Genomic DNA, 16762 nt, shown 5'->3' on the forward strand with positions numbered 1-16762 from the left:
TTATAGCTCGTACATTGGCAGAGAGAATTCACATACTTTTCCCAAATGACCTGCTACATGTACATCCTCCTTTGTTGATGTGTCCATTTCTGGAAGTCCAACCCACAATTCTTAAGTCATAATTCAAGGATAATCTCTTTGGTGACAGCCTTAGTTATTATTCCTCACTTTCCATCCCAACATTAACCTCTTCATGTTGTAGTCATTAATTTCCAGGTTTTCCTCTTCCGTTACAATGGGAGTTTAGAGGACAAGGAGTATCACTAAGATTCCTGTTTCCATCACGTAATAGTATCTGGCAATAGCTTTCCAATTAAATATTTGCAGAATGGAAGGCCCAATGGAAATGAACGTGTGCCTAAAAGCAGCATTAGCTCATTTGGAATCACTTAACAATATTGATTCACAGTAAGTCTACACTCATCTACAATGCCTACAATTTCATGTCACCGTTATCTTTAAATTGTGTGTGCTCATTCTGTAAGCCCAGCTTGCTTTTGCACTGCTTCACAGATAATACTATTCCTCCTGGCTATACTTTTAACCTTGTTTGTGATCATTTACTATCCTATCCTCTCATAATTTTTATTTATATATACCTTCTACCTGATGATTAAATAATCTATTTATGTGCCACTGGTGTCTTGTTGACATCTTGAAATATAGGCAAAACACTGGATCCACTCATGCATCATAATAGATTCAGAAGGTCTAAAATTAATTTCTGGCACTTGCTTCAACTCACCATATTGATAGTTGAGGACAGCAGCATGCTCTGTTCACTGTGAGCATCATCTTCTCCTGCTCTATCAATAACTACCCCACTTAAATAATGATGGCACTTGGAAAGGTCTCCTTCTAATGTCCACTTTGGGTCCTGGAAATAACAATGATGGTGTCTGTCCTATCCTCTGCTTCCAGAAGAATATAAAGGCATTTACTTCACCTCAATAAAATCTCCTAAGATTTACCATACACATGTTGCTACAAAATAGGTGCTTCCAAACAGAAAAGGTTTCACCTCTGCCTTTCGTTTCTACATTCATCTGCCCTCCTCCTCACCCCATGCCCCATGTACACATGCACACAGGCTGTATTTTCTAATTCTGTTGATTCTCATGTTTGTCATTTAGAACTAAATTTGAGTAAGGATTTTCTTGGAGCTTTCCAGGCTGCAAAGAAACCATGGCTAATAAAACTATCTTTGCAAGACCACATCAATAGTGTCAAGGAGTGAAGACATTTCAGACACAAAAATTCATAGTGTTCACAGGAGAAAATATATTGGAATAGATGAAGTCACGAAAAATGACGCATAAAAAAGTGTTTGGAGAGGACCAGAGAAAGTTGGAGAAGGAAGAACCTAGGTACCATGTGTCACTGGACCAGATCCCTCTTGACCTAAATAGCAATCTACTTGATGTCTGCTTGCAATCAGAGGGTCCAGTGCTTTAATGCTTTGGTGTCACCATTTTTAAAATCTTAGCAAATTTTATAAAGAGCTTCCTTCATTTCTATTTTACACACACACACACACACACACACACACACACACACACACACACACACAAGTGAAGCCAGTTCATCCATTTGAACAACCATGGTTGAGGTTCCCCTTAGAGCTTAGCACTGAATGAATGCTTATTCTCAGCACTTTACCAGTTACAAGTCTCTGCATTAACCATGACCCAGTAAAAGCAGAAGCTTCTCTAACTAAGGCTGAGAGCAGCCATAATCTATGGGTACAAACATAAATGTTTAGAAAGCAGTTTGTGACCATATCCTTTTAGCAAAACAACAATGGTAGGTTCCCCCTAAGGCTGATGACCTCCTAGCCATTTGACTATTGATCAAATTTACAGGATCAGTCAGGAATTTCTCCTCTGGAGAAGACTTAAAAAAATCTAGTCAGAAGTGGTTGGTTACCCCTGTAACAGTCATAACACTATGGCACCCACTGGGTACATATTGTCTGACAGCTGGTACTATGGTTCATGTGACTCATGGCTGTGTAGACTGTTAATGACTTTTCCTCCCCAGCTGTCTATATTGCATCTTCTGGCACTTTGAAAGCTACCCAGCAGAAGGGAAGCTTCCAGCTCAGTTCCAGCTTGATGGGTCTATATACTTCAACCAAAGTCTTCATCAATAGAGTCTTGTCATCCAAATCTGCTGGGAAACTAAAGAATGGCAACAGCCTATATTACTTTGGGGATTTCCCTAACCAACAACTCATATGGTGGTGGTATCCCACATCTGGCACTAAGACTTTTGTTTAATAACCTGTGACTTCTGAGAGCTACTTTATCTACCCGTACGAAGTACCTCCCTTCAAATTATTTTTAATTACATATTTTAATTAGCTTACAAAATAGTGGGATTCCTTATGACTTTTTCAGACATCCTTAATTTTGTTTAACCCACTGAAATCCTTCACCTCTGCCATCCATTCACCCACATCACCTCTTAAGCCTTTCTACTACTCATATTCTCCCATAGCACTTTCATATTCCAGGAATTCTACTGTCTTCCTCCAGGAATGGCCTTCCATAGCACTGCCCCTGATAGCTTCCTGGCCTCAACAGGCACTCCAAATTAAACACAGAAATCGAAAACATGAAAGTGAAGTTTCTCATATGAGCAATAACACGAAGTGTTTGTCTTTCTGACTCTGGCTTACCACCCTCAGTGTATTTTCAAGTTCCATTCATTTTCCTGCAAATTTCATTTTTATTTGGTGTTGAACAAAATTCCATTATGTGTATGTGCCATATTTTATTACCCATTTATCAATTGATGAATATCTAGGTTGACTCCATTTTCTAGCTATTTTGAGTATAGCATCAGTGAACACAGATGTACAGGTATCTCTGTAGTAAGTTAACATCAACATCATCATGAATTGTTGACATGAAAGAGAAAGAGCAACAAGTATATGTAAAGTGGCTTCTTCACATATAATACAAGTTTTCAAAAACGCACATCAGTAGTAAGAGAGAATAAAAATACATTTAAATGGGATGGTTTATTAGGAGTTTTGTGGAAGAAAATGGAGACCAATAAATAAAAATTTGGAGGTGAATAGTCAATATTGAAAACTCAGAACTTTGCACCTGAAATCTGGTTCTTGTCTTGGAAGTGACACAAATGAATACGTGACCTTGAGCCATTGACCTCTTCCCTCTGCACCCCAGTCTCTTATAAAATAAAAGCCTTGAAGGGGTATTATATTACACATAACACAGAATAAGATGGATTTGCCAAATGCATTGTAATATAGCCAATTACGTAAACTTAGTATCATTCTCTACATTAAGTGCAAAGTAGTTTATAAAACAATATGAGCCTTAGAGCCTTAATTTGTAGATATATTTTTGCAAAGAGGAAATAGAAATGACACTTAATGGATTCTAAAATAATCATAGTTTCCTCTGGATAGTTAGTTGTCTTTTTTAGTTTCTAGATTCACTACAATTAACATAAATGCCTTATTAGTGAGTCATACTCACATTAAATATTAATTTTTATGATGTATCAGATTAAATGATCTCTAAAGATTATAGTGACCCTGAGGATTTCATTACTCTACATGTGTTTTCAATTAACAATGTCCCTTTTCCAAGGAGATGGCAGTATAACTTTAGCTATTTTATTAATACAAATCAATATCTCAAAATTACCTTTGTATTAATTCTGTAAAACCCAGTATTAGGCAAAGCTCAGTAATATGGAATGTATTTGAGCCAATTGACTCTCTGTATGTTTTTCCAAAAATCATGGGAGGTACAAGAAAATCTTGTGAATTCAAATGAAAGTTCTTTTGGCTGTTTCTCAACATGATTTGGTTACTATTCATATGCTTTGGTCCCTACACAAGATTTTTTTCATATGAAATACAGCTAAACCCTCAAAAATTGTTCATAGTTTTCTTTCATTTTTTTTCCTGAGTCTGGTCTAGTCGTGTCTCTATTTTTGGTCAATCACTGCTTTCAAAATTATTCAAGGAGTATTTGTGTTGTCTCCTGAAAATGTGTTCCAAATGATAAATTGCTGGGCTGAAAATAAGATTTGTGCATCACAGAGAAGAGGATATCTTAAGTGCCAGGCAGTATAAGAGTCTGGGACAGAATGACAGATTCCAGGGGAGGTTCTAAACATAGGACATCTCTCATTCAAACAAGTAATGTGAGCAAATGGTTCTTTAAAGCAACGCAGACATGGACAAGATTATGTGTCAGAGGCTTCACAGAGCAGTGAGAGGAAGGCATGAGCCAGGAACCATGCCAAACACCTCAGCACCATTGTTCATTTCATTCTCACAGTTAAGGAGGTAAAACATTGTGGAGTCATTCTTCACATATGAATGAAGCAAGGCTCAGAGATATCAAGTGGCTGGTTCAAGGCCAAATAACTGGTCAAAAACAGAGCTGCACTGGTAATCTGGATCACCTGCAAAGTTCGTGTCCTTAATCATTTTTCTCAGCAGCGCATAAACATCAAAGACCAGAGAAGTAAGTTACAGTAAAGAAAGAGAATTACAAAAATATGCCTCTCTCCTCAAAATAAGCACACTAGTATAGAATGAGTGGGTGAATGGGTGGGTGGGTAAATGGATCGATGGATGGATGGATAGATCTCTACCCCAATACATGAGCTACAGTCCAGCTCTCCTCACTTTAGCACTCTTGTTGGATGGTCCTGACAAATTCAAGCAGTCTCCCTTAGTGAGTTTCCATATGGCCTCAAACATGACATGATATTTGCCTATTATCCTTGGGCTAGAGGTGTGTACATACCAAGCTAAGTGATATATGGCTTAGATCCACACCCTGGCCTTCTTACATATTTCCTAAACATCCTGTCTCGGTTAGTTACTCTCTCTTCTCAAAAGTGTCAGAGCAACGAGAATATATTTACCCTAATTACAACGTCATCTGTATATTTGATTCTTGCATCTGATGACTTGTTTTCAGAGCATGAACAATGTGTTTTCTTCACTTCTTGATCCCAGCATATGTTAGGATACACTAGATGCTCAGTCATGATGTGCTTCTCTGGGACCATAGCTAAGCATCAACAATAAAGTCTACTGCTAGCATCTTGGCATAACACAAACAAAGCCTTCATTAAAAGATACAAGAAAAATTAGAGCCAGCTGACCCCAGACATAGAACTGACATGACAATTAAAATATATGATAGAGGAATTAAGAGTATCCAACTCATAGACTTAATACAATAATCTGAACATAAAGGCACTTGGGATAAAGATCATCAAGTAGAAAGCACTGAATACTGGCTTCTTAAGTAGGTCAATGCCTTTAAAAATGAATGAAGGATATCCCTTGGTTATAGAAATTGGGTGAGTTGGGGGGAAGGCTGGCAGGGGTGGAAGGAGGGAAGAGAGAGGGGTTTGTGGTTGGAATGTAAAATGAATAAAAAAAATTCTTAATTAAAAAAAATAAATGAATACTTATCTTCACAAGATATTTTTATCAGAGTATTCAATCTCTTTGAAATGTAGAAAATTACAAGTAGTGACATTATTACTAATATTGATGAGATCATAGTGTCTAGATGCTAAACTCTAGAGTCTCTTTTATCAGCTATACCCTACGTGGCCTCATAGGCTTGGCAGTCTCTTGTTCTCTGAATGAGATCACATGCAAACCCTTATCTATATCACATGTTGGATGTTTGGGAAATACCCATTTCATCTCCTCATACTCCATTTTGAACCTGATTCTTCATTCTTATCTTGAAACCTCTCCATGGTTCTTAGTCAACATGCCATTCTGCCTTTGTTTTTCTCACAGAGATTTTCTGGGGACCAAGGAGGCGTCACTGCTGCTGATGGCCATGTTCCTCCTTGCTGTGTTCTACCATGGACAGCAGGTAATGCCATGTTTTTCTCCAGCTACCCATGGTTAGCTGGCATTTCCTTTTGCCATAAAAGCCATCCTGCTAGACTTCTCTACTCCTTGTAGCAAATACTCTTAGGAGTCTTAATAAGTTGGTTCCTAATAAAACCACCTAATGAAAAGCTAAGCTGGAGAACATGATTTGACAGACTATGTTTTTAATGACCTCTGAGCCCCTCTATTTCAAAAACATCGTTATCCTTAAAAATAAAAGTTTAAAAAGAAATTAAAGCTTTTAATTTCTGGCTGAGACAAATTGGTGTCTTTCCCAATCCCATGGCCTAGATATGAGTTTTACTTGAGAAGGTGTGTGCTGCTACAGGGAAACACGCATGTTTGAGAGTCAGTTGACTCATAGTTCCAGGCAGCTCTTCTCAGCAGAGTGCAGCCTTGGGCAAGTTCTTATCTCTCTGAAGCTCAGTCTCCTCAACTCTAGAATAAAATATTAATATATGAAAATTGTTTTGAGGAAATAATTTATATTAGTTTAAACAGCTTTTTTGTTCTGTCATATATGTAAACAGTCAAATAAATACATATTCGTCACTTTCCTCAGAGTTGTAACCAAGTACCTGAAAAGAAGCAGATGAAAGAAGGAAAGATTTATCTTGGCTCACAGGTTAAGAAGGGACTTGATTCATCACAGGAAGAAAGGCGTGATAACTAGTCACATTGTGTTCCCATAATGGAAGCAGAGAGCGAACAGGAAGTCATATCAGGATGTCAAAATTCAAGGCCTACTCCCAGGGACCTACTTAATCCAACAAGCCTCCATCAACCTTCCAACCACCCTCACAAGCTGGGGAAGGAGTGTTCAAATTCATGGACCTATGATGGATAATTCACATTCAAACCACAACAGTACAGGAAGAACTTAATTGCTGATTTGTTCTCCTTAAACAGCATAACTGTTGTGTGATTCTACTTACTCTGAGCCCCTATTATTTATTAGGATCTGGGATATAAAATTCAATGCCTGCATCTCTTGGAAGATGGTAGACCATAAGCCATGCAAAGGTGTTGTGTGTGTAGAACATGCTTACTTAGGGTCGAAAATCATGCAAAAGTGTTACATGTAGAACATCCTTACCCTGGATCTTCAGGAGAGGAAATTGTTCTGCCTAGGAGTTCTATCTGACCTTGCCTGGTGTGCTCTTCCAAAGGAAGGCTATTTCTCTGGCTTCTAGCACTCCTTGGTTGCCTGCAGTTCTTTGCGTAGGGTTGAGGCCTCATGGACTTTCCTCATCCACTTCAGCATGTCTACTATGAGGAAAGAAAGAAAAGAAAACAATATGATAATCTCAAAAAAAATAAAAAAATAATAAAAAAATTAAAAAGCATATAGGACTTCTCTACGCATCCTGCTACCCATGAACACTACACTCCTGGTGAGATTTTTTCAGTCCCCTGTAGGAACCAGGCACTGCCAGCCTTGCAGCTATGCTCTGGATCCTGGTTCATCTTTTTTTGTCCATGCTTACTTCAAACAAACAAGAACAGAAAGAGTAAATCAAGAAAAGTGTCAGCCAGAACATGTAACAGAGACATAGCCCTGGGAAATCACCATGGAAACAGGCGGTCAACAAACCCCAGGAAACCAGGGAGGAAACAATTAAAAAGTCTCAAGATGGCCGGGCAGTGGTGGTGCATGCCTTTAATCCCAGCACTTGGGAGGCAGAGGCAGGCGAATCTCTGTGAGTTCAAGGCCAGCCTGGTCTACAAAGCAAGTTCCAGGAAAGGCGCAAAGCTACACAGAGAAACCCTGTCTCGAAAAACAAAAACAAAAACAAACAAACAAAAAAGTCTCAAGAATTCAGAAATACATACATGAAGATGAAGCTATTTTTAACAAGTTGGGTGGGGTATGAAAATGTAGCCAAGAAAAGGATGGGTAGTGTAACAACTTGTTAAGTAAAGGAAACGGGGAATTAACTGCTAAGTTCCTATTGGACACCTCACTCACTTTATATAATCCTATCAACAACCTGGAATGGCAGTTTTGCCTTTCCCAGGTTACAGATGAAGCTATTCTAGCCACAGAGCTGAGCAGTAAAACTAGAATTCCAATCTAATCTCTCACCAAAGCTCATCTTCCTCCTTCACCAGCCTGGAGCAGAACAAAAACATTTTTTTTCCATACTGATTCTGACCAAGGGCACTCAGTGTGGTTTGACTTGTTTTTATGTCTCTGCTGAACTTATGATGAAACAGTAAGGTAAATGTGAAAGTCCAGCCATTTCCAGAATTCCTGTACTTAGGTCCCTCTGGCTGTCTCTGAGCACAGAGTCCTGCTCTCTAGGTCTCCGTGGTTTCCTTTAATAGAGAACCTCTTAGTCTGATACACAAGTTATAACAAATCATCACACATTCCCTTTTGAGGACTCTCAAGACAGAACCAACTGAGTCTATCCTACAGGAAGACTATATGTGCACTCCATCTTGAGGTCTTAATCTGAGTTGGGAGAAATCCCCACATATAAATGAGAGAAACACTCGGAGTGAGAGTCCCCATTTCATAACAATAAGTATGTTTCTTTCTCTTCCTTCACCATAATGTATTGCCCTGTTCCCTGTCTGGGCTTCCTTCCTCACATAGTAGCCTTCTAACATACTGATTGAATATATCCTGTTCTACATTTGTCCTGCAAGAGCAGAAAGCTTAATCATGTTTAGATGATATGTAATGTAAGAGTACAGAAGTGCTTCCCATTGGCCTGATAATTTGTGACATTTGATAATTTTCCATTTTATTTCTAATTTTTAAAGATCTTTGAAATTGCTTAACTGCCCTATAACCATAGCAGCTCTAAGGGATAGTCTGGTACTCAGACCTCGACTCCACCATTAAAGATATCTGACCTTCAGTAATTTACTTTAAAAATAGATAAGACAATAACAGGTTCTGTTTCACAGAGTTGTTTTAGATTTATATGGGAGGTAATCACAATATGTTTATCTTGGTGGTTTACACATATAATGCTTAATGTTATTAGCTGTTTGGAAATAAATCTTTCACACAGACAGGGAAGTTATTGCTGTCCATCTGGTTCCAAGACAGGAGCAGAGATGCAAGTCCTCGGAGATCACAAAGCTAAGAAAAAGAGCCAAAATGGAATTGGAATGCAAATGCTCCATAGTTTCTGCTTCCAGTCAGTCTCTGCAATATGCCCTGCCTCCCATTATAGAGACAGCTTCCCCGCAGGATTGCATCATTTGGTGTCTATCTATAGCATCCAGTGGGGTCCTGTTCATCCTGGTTACAGCTTGCCCACTCCTGGACTTGCTTCCTGTTTCCCTTTGTGACTCAGAGGCCCTCTATTTTTAATAAAGACTGAAAAATGCCCATTGATGCCTGGTGCACAGCAGTGTCTGGGGGTTGAGGGGTGTTGAATGTGTAATTATAATCTCCAGAATGACAAAGGTGGTTACACAACTGAATAATTAGGAAATTTCATTTTGCATGAATGTGGAGATGATATGCCAAACACTTCCTCCCCCTCTGACTGAGGCAGGTGAATGTTCAGGATGTTGGACAGGCAGAGCGAGTAAATCGGATGCCTCCCACCTTATGCCTGATTCACTGGCAGCTCTGGGAGTTTGAGCTTTGCCTGGGCATCTCCTTTTACAGCAGAGGAAGCTACAATTGTGCATATAAAAAGAGATTAATGAGGTCATCTTTCTACTCACCTACTTTTGAGTCTGGTTCCAGAATCTATCTGAAAGAGCCAAGCCCTGAAACCTAATGTTCTTGTATGAATCCCAGCAATGCCAGTCAAAGATTAAGTGGCCTTGAGACATTCAACTTCTCAGAGCTTTCATTTTTTTAATCTGTAAAGAGAAAAGGATGATAGAGAAAAACCGAATGAACACCCGCCCCTCCCCGCCCCCCCCCACACACACACACACAGATACATACCATGTGTAAGCTAAGTGCCACAAATTAGAGTTATGTTCTGGGTTCAAAGCCAGCTTCTGACTTTGAGACCTTCATAGACTATCTTCACCTCATGTCCACTCCCTCATCTGTTAAAATGTTGCATGACTGAATGAGGTTGAACGCATATAAAGTGCCTGGAACAACTCCTGATCCACGACAAGGTTCCATCGATATTCGCTGTCATGTGACTAGCTGGGCACAAAGACAAGAACTTTGTGTACTGCCAGGTTTGATGAAAATCATGGGGGTGCAATCTACTTCAATTGATACTTTGGAGCCAATGCTTAAGAATCTTCACCTTTAATCACCATGCCTGTGTCTTACATCTGCCCTGCTTTCCCTCCATGCCTGGAGGAACCAGAGATACTAAGCAGAGCTCTTCCCTTTCAGTGCCCTCCAACAACCACTCACTTAGGGGTAAATAAATGTGGAGACTGTGTTCCACTCATTTTTGGAATCAAGCATGTACTAGTTGCAATAGATCTTCTGTAATCTAAGGAGGATTGTTAACCTGTGAAGATAGTATGTATGACACCTGCCTTCTGGGACGTGCTTTGTTATAAGTCAAGGTTATACTGGACCAGCACATAACTTTATAGACCTGCCTTAGACACAGCTACCTGCTATCACCAGGCTGAAAACTAAGCTATTCTTAGGAAAATCTTGGCTTAGGTCTGGACTTCTGGATTTCCCTACTCATATTTCTGATTCAAACTCAGTTAAATGAAAACTCTTCAACAGGAGAGCTGAAGAAATTATTCTGGATTCCAGCCTAGTGTGCATTTTTTAAGAGGCAGAGCTGTGTTTAGAAATAAGGATAAGAAAATCCTGTTCATTTGGCACATCAAAACCTGCTGCTTTTGAGTCTGGAAGAAAAAGAAAATTCAAAGCAAAGTTTTCATCTGACTTCATCCACAGATGCCTTACATGATAGGAACGTCTTATGGATCTCTGTTTTCCATGTGTCAGAATGCTTTTGTGTGCACTGTGTCTATTGATATATATATAATAAATCCATGCCCTAATTCATATCTCTTAAAGCAGATATATCAGGGCAATTATCCTAGTTGTTAGAAGTCAACCCTATGAGCTGGATGACTCAGAGATTTGGAAGAGCAATCAAGAACAGCATTGTTTTCTACACCCTGCTGCCTCCACATGAAGATTTGTTTCATTGTGTAGAAAACTCAAATATACTCAGAAGTAAATAAAATAGTATAATGAACTAGTGAAGTCCAACCAACACATGTCCAGCCTGTTTTCTCAGCATCCTCATATATGTTGCCCACTGTCCCTTCCCTCCAGTTATTTTGAAACTAATTCTACACATCTTCCCATTTAATCTGCAAATATTTCAGTCTATCTAAAAACAGGGAGCTTCTCAATTAATCCCAAAGTCATTATCATACTCTTTAAAAGAAAACAGAAGTTGACTAATTCTGTCAAGCTACCAGGCCATGTTTCCATCTATTAATGAGTAGTTATTCTTAAAGCTTGCTTATTTGAATTGAGACCCAAAGTCTGTGTCTTGCCGTTACCTCATAAATCTCTTAAGGCATTTTTAAATCTTTACCATCTCTCTCCATCTTCTTTTTTCTTGAAATATTTTGTGAAAGCTATCTGACTGTTGAAAATGTCTCTCTGTCTTGTTTGTCAACTCGTCCTCTAAGGTTATTGAACGTATTTCTCAGTTCTTTGTGTTTTTCATTGATTGTTCTGTGTAGAAGCTTGGTAAGATCCAGGTTCAGTGTTTTATGAAATATTTAATTGGTTTCTTTACAAATTACCTTGAAGAGGTTATCATATCTTTTCATCTCTGTTTTGACAATGTTAGCAGCTACTCATAATAGGCTATATTCATTTATTTTATAGTGTGACACACTAATCTTACAGCAGCCCATAATTTGTCAGCTGAAATACAACAGAGAACTGTCTCGTCATCAATTATATGTCACCTACAAGTGTAGCTCATAAAGCAAAGTTAATGTAGAACTCTTTACCTTTAAATCTGCCCAGGCAAAGTCTGCCAGCGGGTTTTATCCCTCAGCATCATTCCAAGGTGATGGATGAGTTTGGTTCCTTAAGTCACTGTGAATTTATGTATTTTTAACTTGTTTCCTGTGTTTCCATCCACTTCAGTTTTTATTCTTATGGGATCTCAAATTTGTCACATTTTTGACCACTGAAAGCCCATTCAAATGGGTTTTTGAGTCCTTCTGACATACCCCAATAGTCTCGGGTAGACTTGTTTATAGTGTGAATATATGTCTTAAGCTTATGAATTTTCTGCCCTAAATTTTACCTGTTTCTGGCAAGAGATTGGATTATGTTTATGGGAATTTGTATTGTGAGTAGTTTATAGGAATTCTAACCTACAAATTGGAAGTGTGCATATTGGCAGGAGACTTTCACTGTTTCTGGGCCTTAAGAGTAGGGAGCTAGAAACACATGGCCTGATTTCACAGTGATATTTCTGTTTCTTACTGAAAACCAGAGGCATTTTTGGACAGTCTCTCATGTAACACAAGCTGACCTCCAACTCACTGGGTAGTAGATGGACTTGAACTCTTGATCCTCCTGGCCCTGTCTGCCAAGTGCTGAGGTTACAGGTGTATACCACCAAGCCTCGCATGACCAGAGGCTTTTATAACCACACCAGTCCTGTGTCTGTTTTATGCTTTCCTCCTCCCTCAAAATTCTGTTTTCAACGACAAAACCACAATGTCCCATTTGCTTCACCGTGCAGTTCACATGTAATAGTCTAGATTAATAATGCAAATATTATCACCTACGGTATGATTATCCTACGTGGGTTGTGAGTGTTGGGGTGGAGGTGTGTGTAAAGGGAGAGGGAGTACTCTTAGGTTTTTAGGTAGGTAATTGATATATGATGTGCAGCATATATTTTCTTCCCTTGGAGACCAAGCCATTAGAGCATAAAGAAATATTGTTCATTTCTTTCCATAGCTGCAATTAGTTCCATTGTGTATATTACTACAGTTTGTTCAGCCAACAGAATGAACACTTGGACCATTTCCAGCTTTTACTATTACAAATGCAGCTGAATGACTGACCTTGTGCCTCCTCTGAGACTTGAAAATAAAACCCAGACACTAGCTAATTTTTTTAAGTCTTTGAATTCAGGACATCTGATCATATGTCCAACAGTGCAGCATGTTGTTCATGCTCATTGCTAAAGACTTGGAAATAACAAGAGCCCCAATGCTAAGATAAAGATGCTTTATGAGTCGCCCTTGAAGAGAAGCTTTCCACCTCCAATATGAAAGGAAATCAGGACAAGAGGAAACTAACGTGCAATAAGTCAGCCCTCCTATGTAATTTTTCCTTCACTGTTTGGTGGTCAGTGGTAGTAACCTCTAATTCAGGGACAAGGAAACTTAGATTAAATCCTTTTTCGCCCAGGTGACTGAATATGATTATGACCGAAAGCTCTAAACCTTAGCTGTCTGACATGAAGCCCAAGATCTTCCCAGTATTCCTCTGTTCATTTGTTCCTTATTGCCTAATCAGGGAGTTCGCAGACTCTTGAGTTGACTTTAGAACACAAGGTCAAAACCTAACCTTCACCCCTAAGTGGGGTATAACCATCATGGTCAAGTGACTTAACAGTATTTGTCTTGACTTCCTCGTCTGTGAAATAAAACTAAAAGTATTGCCTTCTGATTAGATCTACTGTCTGGATTGAAAGATTTAATATTTATATAGTGCACCAAGCAGAGCAGGGCACACAGGCTGCCACCTGAGTGTTATGTGTTTTTAATACTCTCATGTGTTGGGGTAGCAAATGCTGACAAGCTTCTGCCCTGTGAGGGATACAACTCCTCATGGTGTCACACGGTTCAGGCTGCCTTCACAAATTTCCTTAGACTCAGTGGCTTACACACAGAAATTATTCACTCACAATTCTAGAGGCTGGAAAGTTTAATACTGAGATCCGACAGGGTTTAGTAGCTGATGGAAGCATTATTCTGACTTCAGAGAACCATCTTGCTGCCCTGCACATGGCTTTTAATCAGTGTGTCCACATAATAAAGGAAGAGCAAAGCTGATCCTGTCTCCTCTAACAAGGTTAGGAATCTCATCTCAAGCATCCTACCCTCAAGGTCTCATTGAACCTTAACTCCTTTCCAAAGATCCCATTGCTAAAGACATGCCACCAAGAATTAAGAAGTAAGGTTTCAAAATAGGAACTGCTAGGGGCAGGGTACACATTCAGTTTAAGATAGAAAGAATGTAATATCGAGCCGATGGAAAACTTCCTGGACATATGCCACCTCCAGTCAATAGAGGATATGGGTATTGTCACATAATCCCACACCAGAGATGATCTACGTGCAGATAGCACCTGGGAGGACAGATGTACATTCCTACAAGCTCTGAGCATCCTCTAATCGCTGGGCTTCAGGCATGTGCCTTCCGATGGGAAAATCAGGCTCTCTTCACCTATGAAGAGTCCCAGTGAAAGCTTCCCCACCATCTTCCAGACATGTGTACCTGAACCTACTGCTTCTCTGTGTCTCCTGTCAATTATAGCTGGAATACACAGCCCGCCTGGATTTCTTGTGGCGAGTACAGGCCAAAGAGGAGATCAATGAGATGAAGGAGCTGAGGGAACACAATGAGAACATGCTGCGAAATATCTTACCCAGCCATGTGGCTCGCCACTTCCTGGAGAAGGACAGAGACAATGAGGTGAGCCCAGGTCTGACTAGCTAATGGGAAATGGGATGGTATACAACTGATCACACTGATCCCAAGCTCTTAAAAAAAACTCTGTTACACTTGGGAGATGTAAGAAAAAAAGACCATGCCTACCATATGATGCCTAGCAATCCAACATGTCTGATGCTATGAAATTTACACACTGTCTCCCTTGGCATCTAGTACTTTGCCTGTTAGATGGATACAAGACCCCTATTAAAGACTGGATTGGAATTTCAAGGTTTTATATGTGTGTGCATATATATATATATGATATATCATATGTATATCATTGGGAGGAGGAGGAGAGAGAAAGAGAGCTCCAACAATTCTAAGTGTATACCCAAAATAATTGCAAGCAAGGTCTCAAAAAAATGAAATATTTATGCCTTATGTATAGTAGTCAATAGCCAAAAGGTGGAAGCAACCCAAGTCTTCATTAATAGATGCATGGATTAGAACATGGAGCTACATATTATAAGCTCACTGCCTGGTCAAAGACCCTAAAATAGCTAAGGTAAGACCCTAATGGGAGGCCTAGAAGGTGATGGAGATAGAGAGAAGATAAGCTCCATCTGTGGGAGGTAGAACTAAAGAACTCAAAAATGGTGCTGATGTGAGCAATGAGAAATGAAAACACAGAAACTATTGAGTTTACCCTGTAATTTGAAGGGAAAGTTACTCAAGAGCAAACAGAATTCTGTTTCAAATATCAGAGGTTAAGTGTGTCAGGGTGCTTGACTATGCTCTGTGAGACATACAGGTAGACCTAGCAACATGGACAGATCCCCAGGGGCCACCTGTAGACTCTGCCTCAAGAAGACATCTCACAAAGATGAAATAATCTGGCCGCTTCATTTTCACAAGATGGTGAGCTCAAAGATGCAGATTAGGCCAGTCTTGATCACCACTGATCCTTGCCTGCTCCTTGACCCCTTGCTGAAGCACTCAAACAAGGCCAGCTGACCCTTAGAAAGGTGGTACAAAGGCAATGTGCTCTGACATAGAGGTCGGGATAACACTGCCTTTCATTACAAGGTTTGCAATCAGCTCAACAGGGGCCGACAACCCTTAGAATGAGGTTACAACAGGTTATCTCTTAGAAAAGCCTGAACCAGCTGGCTAAGACAGAGACCACTGGTTACTGATTTGCTGGCTTGTTTTAATTTGTGGGTGTGATGCCTTCCAGAACATAACGGTGTCTCCAATTGGCCCAACTACACACTATCATTCATATCACCTCTAAGATCCTCAAAGATTTTAAATGTGTGACCCTTGCCTTGGGACCTTAGATAACAGAACTGAGATAGTCCCATCCAGGCCACAGAAGAACAAAACAGTAAAAGATAAGGCATGATTGGAATATCAAATTGCAGAAGCACTTGGCTCCCGGAGGGCCTCCCCAGTACAGATCAAAGCTACTCACTCTTCTCAACAGGTGAATTTTTCTAGAGTTCTGTTTGGGCCTGGTTTTCTTGAGACTTTGCTACAAGAGTTTTTTGACAGCTTCTAGAGCAGAGAGAATGTGGATGTTCATCAATCATGACCACCAGATGGAGAGGCAGAAACACAGGAGCCTCAGAGGGGAATCCCAAGCCAATGATAGAGAGAGAGCTGCTTTTCAGTCATAACATCATAGCAGCGAGGTACCTGAGGAAGAGAGACGAGAAAATGATATCATCCTGAAAGGAAATAACCCACCTGGAGATGGGCAAGACTCCAGGTACTCGGCTGAGCTGTGGACCAACCCCATTGAGCAGGATCATAGAAAGTCTCTAAGAGAGGGTGACATCTGAGCAGAGATTATGATTACTGACAGAGAATGTCCTCAGGTCTCAGATATTCTTTCTCCCCTGGCTTTCACTTAGTATAAGAAGCATAGTTACCAGCAGTCTGGGCACAGAAAGGCTCAGACAACACAGTTCCGTGAGAAAAGAGAAGAGCAGTTTTCCCGTGTCGGCAGGCGAAATGGAGGAGGGGCAAGTGTGAGTGTTCAGAATCCTCTACACAGTCCGAACCTGTACTCCCAACCCACAGAGAAAGATGACAATATAACAATTATAGCCTTTCTATATTCATCTACCCTTCTACAGTTTACAACATGTTTTTAGCTTCTTCCAACCCAGAATAGAAAGAAACAGATGGCACACTGAAAACAGTTAATTAGAGTGAGTTAAATAAAG

General features: G+C 39.9%; 1 protein-coding gene across 1 annotated transcript in view; it reads left to right on the forward strand.

Annotated features, from left to right (window-relative positions):
• Positions 1–16762, forward strand: part of Adcy8 (adenylate cyclase 8) — a 166312-nt gene that overhangs the window by 133299 nt on the left and 16251 nt on the right. Inside the window, exons 12-13 of the mRNA XM_059247017.1 lie at positions 5816–5894; positions 14412–14570. Coding sequence (XP_059103000.1) covers positions 5816–5894; positions 14412–14570 — 238 coding nt within the window. The remainder of the gene's footprint in view (positions 1–5815; positions 5895–14411; positions 14571–16762) is intronic.

This window comes from Peromyscus eremicus, chromosome 20 (assembly GCF_949786415.1).
Source record: "Peromyscus eremicus chromosome 20, PerEre_H2_v1, whole genome shotgun sequence".
Lineage (NCBI taxonomy): Eukaryota > Metazoa > Chordata > Mammalia > Rodentia > Cricetidae > Peromyscus > Peromyscus eremicus.